The sequence below is a fragment of the Lotus japonicus genome, chromosome 5 (genome assembly GCF_012489685.1).
Source record: "Lotus japonicus ecotype B-129 chromosome 5, LjGifu_v1.2".
Lineage (NCBI taxonomy): Eukaryota > Viridiplantae > Streptophyta > Magnoliopsida > Fabales > Fabaceae > Lotus > Lotus japonicus.
In genome coordinates, this window is record NC_080045.1 from 61,266,457 (window position 1) to 61,278,031 (window position 11,575).

The window sequence follows — 11,575 nt, forward strand, 5'->3', positions numbered from 1 at the left end:
TTATCATATAACTCATTAATTTTTATTATTTTTCATATTTTATCCACTTTGATGACAGGGGTACACGTTCATCAAGTCAATTTATACACCAAAATGTTGATGCTCTAACATTTGGACTAGGTGGACTTTTATTCCTCAAACTCAATTTTCCTCAAAGAGGAAGAATGAGTTGCGGTATGAATTAGAAATTTGATATCAGAACATAACAGAACAGCCATATACTGTTAACAGTAATCCTGATTCTAATCCTTTTTCAACCCCGGTATCGGTATCTGGCTCAAAACCTTAGTGTCAAGAACTGCATACTGCTTCTTGATCTCAATCATTGCCTTCTCAGCTAGTGCATCAACCTGGTCTTCGTATTTCTCATATATCAGTGGCAATGTGAACAATGACACAAAGACTGTATCTCACCAAATGGATTCAGTGTTAAGTTAAGAAATACCGTTTAGCATAAAACACAGTAGAAACACATGAGAATATGAGAATAATAGAAGTATGCTTACATATGTAAAACAAGGTCAAGAAGTTAAACCAATTGCCAACAACTGAGACAACCCACAGGACACCAATAACCTGGTAACAGAACATAAACATGTTAGTCCATGTTTAAAAATCTTTCTACAATTAATTTTAAGTCAGAACCAATTTTAGGGAAAATTTCATGTTAGTAACTTCTAGATGCTATAATTGATTATGAAACAGAACTGATTGAAACATGCTATTAGTCCCACTGCTAGTGTCAGTGTTAGTATAAAATTTGTATGAAGGACAAATGTAACCACTAAAATTAGTAAAATATATAAAGCATGGTACACAAATGAAAAATTGAATATAATATGACTTGATATGAATTCAGGTTGAAACTCAATTACATTGGAGTTCAATGGGAAAAAGCAATACGGTTTCAGCATATAACTATAGCTTTACACAAGGTGAAGGGAGGAATCAGCTTACGCTACGGAACTTCTTTATATCTCTTCCAGTTCCGATTTGCCGCAAAACAACAAAGGCTTGGTTAATTTCAACTCTTATAGCAGAAGCAACCTGAAGAGCACAATCCTCAGGAATCACAATATGTGGGATGTGCAGTGGAGACCCTGGTTGTGAAAAATGTCATGATCATATGAAATTGCATAAATTAAGATAGAAGAAGCAACAATTTGCTACAAAGAGTAATTTTGGTATTCACTATACCATACAAATATTTCACATTAAGAGAAGTCCTTATATTTTCACTGTGAACTAAAGGAAAAGGATCAGAATGAGAATTTCCAACAGCTTACTTGTTGATAAAAACAGATGCGTTGGACAACAAGAACAAGCCAGCCAGAGACAAAATGGTGAAGATCTATAATGGTGGGTATGTGAGAAATAGAAAGCGTGTTCTGGAACTCTGATAAGGAAGGAAAATATCTCTACCAAAGTTCAGATCTGAAAAATGACGCTAAAAGGTAGACAACTGAGGAAAACCATGGCGAGAGTGCGAGACCAATTGAAGCTAACTTGTTGACTTTATTTCAATAAAGCTACTTTGTCTGAAGAAGACAGATAGCTGATCCAACGTGTGGTTCTAGTGCATTCAATAATTGAATTATAAACCTACCCTCAAGGTTTTCAATAATGAGTAAACAAATAGTAGATCAAGGAACACACAAAAGCTTTACTCACATAGTTCCGTTAAATTTCTAGGGCTGTGGACTGCGAGTATAGAGCCATTATAGTTCCATTTATTTGATCAGGATTCAAAATATCATAGGATTTTAGTGTTATAAGCATATACAAGATACTAATGATTCATATTAGAATGGTAAATTCCGTGGTACTCTGAAATTCTTTTGGGTACGGTACCCCAACTAGATGAAATTATGAAATTGAATGGCAAAAAAAGAGAGAAAATTAGACCTTTTAACTTTTGTTGGAATTTAGACATCATGTCCGTTGTTCCAGCTATTTTTAAATCAGAATCTAGTGGTGGAAGTGGAAATGTATGCGATGTAAGAACAAGAGAGTTATTGACCATAATAAGGGTGAGTTATGGAAATTGGTGTCTGGCGAATAACAAGATAATGAAATAATCTACTAAAATACTCATGAATGATGGGTCTAGAGGCTTTTAGAAGTAAAAAGATTTGGAGATAAAATGGTTTTACATCATTTAAGTTACTGTACCCTCATTTAAATTAAGGTACCACAGCAAGCACCTATTAAAATTATACCCCTAAATTGTATTGTGGGGTTCCTTAACATTACCTATGAGTCATACTCAACAAATATATTTACACCCGTGAAAGAATGAAAAGAAAATCCTCTTTTTATTGGATATATGCATAATTTCGTTATAGAGTTTTTTATAAAAATTAGTTTGCTACATTATCTTGCCAAAACCTGCGGCATGAGTGGCTTGGGATATCCAATGCTTTTAACATGTTGTGGGTTCAAACCTGGCACTCATCACCTCAACAACCCAAACCCAATTCATTACTAAAAAAATGAGGTACTTCAAATTACCTCTCTTTTTATAGGGAAAAAATTCCACTAGTTTATATTTAAATTTATTTATCCCTACATTTTTATAAATGTGAATTTATCGTATTACTGAGCCGAAATGTAATTAAAAAATGCATATGATCTTAATTTGCCGTAAAGTATTATAAATATGTAGTTTGTCTTTGAAAACTTGTGTACTTTTTACACAACTTGCACGAAGGAACAAAATAAAATACAATGAACATTTTGAATCACAATAAAATTATATATTGTTCATTTTTTTGTAGAATTAGTAGCAAATTAAGAGTTTGAAAATTTACCAATTTTTTTTAAGAGTTTGAAAAAAAGAAAATAATTCAAAGTCATGTATTATTATATATTGTATCCTTTCTCTTGTAACAAAAAAAAAGAATTATTATATATTGTAGGAAAATCCGACGCAAGTTCGGCGATCACGTGAGTTCATCAGGCAACGTTCCGAATCCAACATGGGATCCACTCTATGACTCAATTTTGTCAAACCTTCTCTGAAACAATTAGCAACGTCCATGAAATGATGAATGTTAAGGTCGGATCCATGTTAACACCCGTGCAAAAGAATATTAACACTTATTTTGAGATAAAAAATGAATGTTACTATTTTAATGAATTGAGATTAAAGTCAACTTACATTGCAATCAACTAGTATTCACACACAAATAGAATGAGTGGTAAAAACCAGGCTTAAGTTCACTTAAAATGATTTTTTCTGTAATCCATTATGTACTGTGAGTATAAATTTTCCTTGAATGTGCTTTTAATTATTATTAGCAGAAATGTAAACACGCTAACTAGGACGCACTTTAAACTCATTCAAATTCATCAAATATTTAAATTTCGTTTAGTCATCGATTTCCAGGTAAGGAATTTCTTTTAATGACCAACAATGGAATAAAAGCACCAAAGCCAAAAACAACAAATAGGAAAAAGAGGGTGAAAATTAAACTTGGCAAGCACTCACTTAGATGACAGGGTTACACGTTCATCAAGTCAATTTATACAACAAAATGTTGATGCTCTAACATTTAATTTTAGGTGGACTTTTTATTCCTCAAACTAAATTTTCCTCAAATAATTGATAGAGGAAGAATGAGTTACGGTAAGACTTAGAAATTTGACATCAGAACAGAACAACCATCTACTGTTAACAGTAAACCTGATTCTAATCCTTTTTCAACCCCGGTATCGGTATCTGGCTCAAAACCTTAGCGTCAAGAACTGCATACTGCTTCTTGATCTCAATCATTGCCTTCTCAGCTAGTGCATCAACCTGGTCTTCGTATTTCTCATATATCAGTGGCAATGTGAACAGTGACACAAAGACTGTATCTCACCAAATGGATTCAGTGTTAAGAAATACCGTTTAGCATAAAACACAGTAGAAACACATGACAATGAGAATAATAGAAGTATGCTTACATATGTAAAACAAGGTCAAGAAGTTGAACCAATTGCCAACAACTGAGACAACCCACAGGATACCAATAACCTGGTAGCAGGACATAAACACAACAATTAATTATAAAGTCAGAATCTATTTTCACAGAAAATTATTGTTAGTAATTTCTAGATGCTATAATTGATTATGAAAAGAAGAGTTGATCGAAACATGTTATTAGTCCCAGGGCTAGTGTCAGTGTTAGTATAAAGTTTGTATGAAGGACAAATCTAACCACTAGACTATATATAGCATGGTAAAAAATGAAAGTTTGAAAATGGTATGAATGGACATGAATTCGGGTTGAGTTCAATGGGAAAAAGCAAGACGGTTACAGCATATAACTATAGCTTTACACAGGGGTGAAGGGAGGAATCAGCTTACGCTAAGGAACTTCTTTATATCTCTTCCAGTTCCGATCTGCCGCAAAACAACAAAGGCTTGGTTAATTTCAACTCTTATAGCAGAAGCAACCTGAAGCGCACAATCCTCAGGAATCGCAATATGCGGGATGTGCAGTGGAGACCTGGTTGAGAAAAATGTCATGATCATAAGAAATTGCATATATTAAGATCAGTGGCGGAACTAGAAATTTTAGGAAGCCTAGGCAAATTTTATGATTAAGTCCCTAAACTTTGTCTTTCCTTATAAATTTGTCTTTTCTCTATTTTTTTTTTTGTCAAAAAAACCTACCTAGTCCAAAGAAATTTTCATTTTTTTTTCTTTGAGCCAGGGCATTGGACCTACCAAGCCCTGTGGTAGGTCCGCCCATGATTAAGATAGAAGATGCAACAATTTGCTATGAAGAGTAATTCTGGTATTCACTATTCCATACCAATATTTCACATTAAGTGAAGTCCTTAATTTTAACTATAAACTCAACGAAAAGGATCAGAATGAGAATTTCCAACTGCTTACTTGTGGATAAAAACAGATGCATTGGACCACAAGAACAGGCCAGCCAGAGACAAAATGGATAAATGGCAAACAAAAGTTATGAGGTGATATTCCAGCAACTCAAAGAAAATCCACAAGGCAGTGCCGGCACCGAGTACAGTTGCTGTACTTCTCTTGCTCCTCCATAGCAGAATATCAGCAGCTGCAAGGGAACATGTGCAAATGCAACAGGAAGGGTGAATTATCACAAAGAAGGAAATTGTTCTACATGAAGTGGGTGAACTATTCAAAACCCCTTTACCATTTCAGTTATATCTAGCTTCCAACAATACAGTAGGTTATCGTTAACAACACCAACCTCAAATAGCAACATTATCAATTTGAAAATGTTTCACGTTTTCACAACTATTTTGCGAACAAAGACCGTCCTAGCTTCCTATCCAATTACTACACCTTGTTGTGATAAACAATCATAATACATTATCAAATAACAAACCAAACTCCAATACATTGCAAACTAACATGATTACAACCACAACGACGATGCAATTAGCAATAACAAACCAAAATTCATCTAAATCAAACATCTAATCCAGTAACAATTGACATTTAAGCCGCGCGGAAAATAATCAAATCGATACATCAAAATGAGATTAATAGAACATCTCCACAACAATCATAACAATAAATTGAAATGCAATTAGGTAAAAACACTTCAATTATCATTCATCCAAATAAATCGATTCGCCTCCCAGCATGTCACTGGCGGTAGTCTGGAAGTATTTTCTCTCCGTTCTAAAAATAAATCGATTCGCCTAGCTCAGATCACATTAAACAACGCTTGAAACTCAGACAAATCTACGGGGTAATGAAAAATCAAAACGCGCGTGATGAGTTATTGTGAATCAATGCAGATGGAAGCGGTTATAGAGAGAGAGAGAGAGGAGTTAGTTACGTTTTCCAGCGCCTAAGACCTTGTGAACGGGGCGATCGCGGCCGAAGAGGCGGTAGACATTGGGTTTGGAGGACGGAACCGGTGGCTTCTTCTTCTTGTTGTGATCGTCGTCGGAATCAGAATACGAATCGGAATCGGAGTTGTTGTCGTGAAACTTTTCTTCAATCTTGTCGACGAACGATTCTGGTTCCCCTGACGCCATGGATGCGAAATGGAAGAATGGAAGGAAGGAACGAGTCACAGAGATTAGGGTCAGTTGTTAGAGAGAGAGAGAGGGAGTAATATTTGGCGGGTTCGTTTTGAGTCCGAGCCTCAAGTTCGGAATGGTGGTTGGGAATGAATAACGGAAACCTTCTGTGCTTGCATTCTTTTTTTAAAGTGTCAAATTGTTTTGTTATAAAATTACTCTAGCAAGCAATTTGGAATTATTAGAGTGGTATTGTAATATGAGGAAATAAGTTAAGTCATTATTTTAAAAGAAAATATACATATGTGAAAGTATGATTAAAATTGCTTATACATCTCATTTTTTGGAAAGTTACACGTTATTATGAATGACACTAAGATAAATTATAAATTTGCGCATGTTGTGGAACAAGACGAGATTTAGAGCTCATAGGAAATGAGTTATAAAGCTATATGTTTTCATTATGATGGAGAACATGTCTAATTATAAGAGATTTTTTTCTTTTTATAGGGAGAAAATGTAGCCCACTTTCAGATCTCCATTAGGTTTGAACCTTTGACAAGAACCGCCCAAATGTACATAAGTAATATACAAAAAAAGTATGGAATCACGCGTGTAAGGAACAGATAAAAACACATGTGAATGAGAAAATTGCTTGCCAGATAAGGAAGTCTTTGGCTAGTGATCTCTCGGAGGGGGAACAAGTCACCCACAACCACGAGATGAGGGAGTTGCTAGTGAATAGTCACACGCAAGATGATGAAGTCACTGATCGCCCCGGGTGTCTTAGTGGATCCTCCGCCTTCTTTGGGCCCAATAAAAGTTACCAGAAGCCTGTCCATAGTTATTTTGAGTTTTTTTGTATTATTTGGTCGGATTGCTCTAAAAAAATATATTCTGGGCCTGATTTCAATCAGTCGCCTCAAATGGGCTGATTTAGAGTTTTGAAGGAGCCAATTCTCACGAGGCCCAATATGCCGTAAAAAAACTAGTGAGTATTATGAGGTCTGTTATCTTTGAGTGCTGACTGCTGAGTGTATAGGTGAGTCGTTTGGACTGCAAATTAAGTGTGTAAGTGCAGTGTAGGATCTTTTGGTTGTGATCTGGTTCTGGGTTTTCTGAGAGATGGTTGCTGTGTTGTGAGTTGTGACATTTATTAGGCTTCGAAGAGAGTGACTGATACGAAGGACATTCAAGTTCAACTTCAAGCATGCTGCTTCGTCAGTAGTCTTCACCTTACAAGCAAGTAACATTAAAACCAAAAAGTGGTCAAGCTAGCTACACAGAACAGAGGAGGATTTGTCCAGTTTCTGTTTTTACACTATCTTCATCTTGCTTTTTCACTGCCATCTATAATTGCTACCTATACCATGCTTTCTGATGACTCTGACCAGCCTTTATTTAATTTGCAGGAGACGTGTTTCAGTAGATTTTTTATTTATTCACTTTTTAAATTATTTCTGCAAATTCAGTTAATGTTACTGAATATTGAATACTCATGTTTTTTTTGTTTATGTGGCAGATGAGTTTTTTTCTTATTTCCAAAATGACTCTATATTGATGGTTTTTTTTTGTATTTTTTACTTTGAAGGCTTGAATGATCCAAATATCAAAGTTGGAGCTTGAGTTTTGGGAATTTTAATTCCTTTTGTGAAATCATATATAAGGTTGTGATTAGGGTGTATAGGAATCTCGTCCTAGCCCTTGTCCCTTAAACTCGTATTTCATCGGATTTTTTATATCTCTTGAACCCACATCTTATTGGATTTCTTCAGGTCTAGAAACGGATTATGGTTTAAAAATTGGACCCGGTCAATATTTAAGACTGGGTAGAAGTCAAGCTCAATTTATCTCGACTTGTCGTTGTCTCACAAATAATCATTACTTACATGGTTTTGTAAATAAAAATTGTAATTTTTTCACTAGTTTAGTATTTTCTTATTTATGAAAAGCTCTAGCTCTAGTAGTTTGATAGTTTCTTTCATATCCATCAATAGGATTAGGAATTTAGTTATTTGTAAAATGATAAGTATTTATAAATCTTTGATAAGATTATAAATTGATTTTCAATTCATCATTCGAGCCAACCCGCCCCATCCTTTTATGACACAGTCTAAGTTAAACCTGCAGCTCATCGGGTTACTTCAGATTTAGAGATGAGTTCATATTTGATAGGCATGTTTAATTTTACATTTTGTATTTATCGGAGATTAAAAGCATCTACTAAACGCATATATTAATTGTGTTCAATTGCTATTGCGTTGAATTATCATTATTTTACCAATAAGGTGTAGCACAACTGATAGATAGTTGGATTCCTTAACCATCTAGTCCAGGGTTCGATTCCTAGGCGGTTCGTATAGAGAAACATTTGTTGGGAGAGATCTACTCACTTAACGTGATCTCAGAGCCTCGACGGATTAGTTTCATGATTGTCGGCTGTGGAGATACCTTGGAAAACCAAAAAAAAATATCATTATTTTATCATTGGACACGAGTGTTGTAAAGAAAAAAAGGAAAAGAAGAGAAGAGGAAAAAAGATGTGTTAGGATTTACGTTGTGAATAAATGAAATAACTAAAAAAATGAAGTACTTATTCATATATTCATAGTAATGAGAACATTACTAATCCTAATTATATAAATAAACAAATAAATTGGATTGGAATTCTTAAACTAAATGAGAGGTATATACGTTCATTCACGGGCATCAATCTCTCATTCTCTCTCTATCTACAATGGTCGTTAAGCTTCTATTTTCTTATTTTAGTTTGGTGCTGAAAACCACAGAACTTTTATTCCTTCAAATCCTGTTCTTGCCCCCACCCACTCATTTGACCAATTGTTTCATATGTTATTGTCTCCAAATAGCGTCGCATTATATATTGTCTCCTCAGCTATATATTTTATTTTTGAAATCTTGAGTACAATCCATGTTAAAACTATGTGGATTGATCATAATTAAGAAAGGACTGGATAAATAGAAAGAAGATAAATATAAGGAAATCAAGGAATAAAATATGTGCATATGATCAATTAAAAACCATATATATCCAGATATCCTAATGTACTTAAAATCTATATACAATCTTCATAGACTCTGCAACAAATTCTGCCGGAGTAAGAGGAATCAAGCTCATATCGTGCTTGCCATAACATAAACCATATATATATAAATATTAATCGTATAACTATACATTAAGATCAAAATCAAGTAATCTCCCACACTCTCGCTTTATACCTGATAAACTTTACAGTCTACACACCCGTGTGGCAACATTTTCATGCATGTTCTAATCTATTGTAGCTAAAAATGTAGTTCTAGGCCATGTTTAGGTGTCACAGAAAACTGTTTTTGGCTTGGAACCCTTTGAAAGGTGTTTATGATTTTAGTGATATTTGAAAGCTTGTTTAGAAATTAAGGTGAAGTGGTAGAAATAAAAGCTAATAGAAATTATCTCTAAATATTCACTTTGACTTTGATTTCACGGTGGAATATGAACGAGTTTTCGAACATACAATTAGCTTTTTGTAGTGAAGAATGTTGTGTTACTGTGTCTGTGTACAAGATTTCTTTTTAAAGCAGTGTACCAGATTGATACGCTGTTAAGGTTATGATTTTCCATTGTTACTGTGATCAGAGAGAAACTTAATTAGGGAAAAAAGTGAAGCAATTATATATGAGGACCACAAAATATTCCGGTCGGTGAGCAATCTTCCCAAGTATAGATACACATATAATGCAGTTTTTAGACTTAGAGACTAAAATTTGCCATTTCAGGTCCTTGCAAATTGCAATACATTAAAAATTGTATTTCCTTTTCTGCTTCTGGTGTCCCAAAATCATTATTTGTTGGCTGCATATGAATATATCTTTTTCACCTTTCACTTTCAAGGAATACCCTTTTTTTTCTTTCTTAATTAATGAATTAATGATTGATGTTGAGGACTAATATTGTTGTATGATTATAGCCAAGAGATTTCTAGATTCTTTCATTCTTTATTGATCAAAATTTTAATTAAACAGTTGATGAACAGCTAATAATCACCCCAACTAGATATGGGACCAACCCTATGAAAACCCCCTAAAATTCCCATAAACAAGACTAAAATTACAAAAAATATTAGTGTTAGTAGTTGAGAAATTAGCACTTATATCAACATGTATCCAAAAATACTAATTCAACTACATATGGAGGATATAAAAGTAGGCCTTGGAAGAATGTTCTCTTTAGTCATTAGATGGGGTGTGCAAATTGTGCCGGAAATGTGCTCAAAATAGTTATGCATAGCTTATTGATATATCAGAGGTTGCTTATATATGTTTTAGGCCTACTAATCATGTTGCACTCAATAAAATAAGGATGATTTTTCAAAAATTGGAGACACTTATGTTGAACTGACGTATATGTGCATAATTCAAGGAGAGAAAATTCATTAAAGTCCAAGTATTATAATTTTCTTCAGCAACAATCCAAATTGTAGCTGATTAGTTTATAAATGTTCCCTTCAGATCTTGCAATTTTTCCTCCTGAAATTAATTTTCTGACCTTTTTGCAAGCATTTTGATTATTTCAGGCCAATCAGAAAAAGAAGTGTGCAAGACTAGCCAAACCAAAGTTTACAAGTCAAACCTTTTGAAGCAAAAGAGTTGGACCCTTGTGCTCATTCAAATGGCAAAAAAAGACTTGGACCTCTTCAAACTTAGGTGTAGTCACATAGGAGGTCCTAAAAGCATAGCAGAAGAACATGCGTGCTCCACCTTTGCACCCAATGCTTTTGCCTTGTCAAAGAAGAACCCTATTCTCTGACTTACACTAAACTCCTCCTTTTAATTGGTCTCTCTCTGTAAAGAAAACAAAAAGAAAACAAGAAAAAGAAAAAAAAGAAAAAGATAACACTTACTTTGCATTTCTCTCTTTTTTATGAGCTTTTGTTTTAATCCTTTTTATCTTTCGTTTTCTCTTCTTCTTTTGTTCTTTCTATCCTCTTCCTTTTTCCTTTTTTTTTCACCAGTATCTTTTTGGAAGTTTCCTATCACCATCCCTGTGTTCTCAGCATCTAAAATAGCATCCCCATGAGAATCCAGAGCTGAAACTGCTGCCATGTAATGTAAGACTCAAAGTACTATCCCACATTTGATGCTTTCAATCTGTTGTCCAATCCCTTTTACCAATTAAGAAAAAAGAAAAATTTCAATTACAATCATAATCTCCATGGTGTGTTTAATGACTCATTCTTAACTTAAAATTACCAATAGCTTTTTTGGTGTGCTTAATTGCTCTTGCAATCGGAAGTGATTCTAAATAATCGAATTCTTAATTTAAGAGTTCAAACAATCACTTTTAATCACAAAGATTAACATCCGTGAGTAATGACAGTGTAGTTAAATAAACTGTACAAATTATTTAACTACTACAAAATGAAACATGTTACTGTTAAATGTCCTCATAATCAACTAGGGTATAATAAAATCAAAGACATCCAAACAGAAACAGTGAGACATATTCCAAAATTTAATCTGAAAATGACATTAATGATTAATGAGTATGAACAACAGAGACAGCTAA

At 34.0% G+C, this 11,575-nt stretch overlaps 2 protein-coding genes across 2 annotated transcripts; both read right to left on the bottom strand.

Moving 5' to 3' along the window:
* On the bottom strand, nt 1-2,397 carry LOC130719937 (reticulon-like protein B5). Its single transcript, XM_057570529.1, has 5 exons — nt 2,389-2,397; nt 1,287-1,418; nt 958-1,047; nt 507-576; nt 1-403 (listed from the first exon to the last, which is right to left on the bottom strand). Exons 1-5 carry the CDS (start codon nt 2,395-2,397, stop codon nt 243-245), a joined length of 462 nt encoding a protein of 153 aa, XP_057426512.1. The 3' UTR covers nt 1-242.
* A 1,052-nt stretch (nt 2,398-3,449) lies between these two features.
* LOC130718430 (reticulon-like protein B1) lies at nt 3,450-6,145 on the bottom strand. The gene is made up of 5 exons (XM_057569019.1): nt 5,820-6,145; nt 4,886-5,066; nt 4,352-4,493; nt 3,949-4,018; nt 3,450-3,852 (listed from the first exon to the last, which is right to left on the bottom strand). The coding sequence occupies exons 1-5, from the start codon at nt 6,019-6,021 to the stop codon at nt 3,692-3,694; spliced, it is 756 nt and encodes a 251-aa protein (XP_057425002.1). The 5' UTR covers nt 6,022-6,145; the 3' UTR covers nt 3,450-3,691.
* Between the last annotated feature and the right edge of the window lie 5,430 nt (nt 6,146-11,575).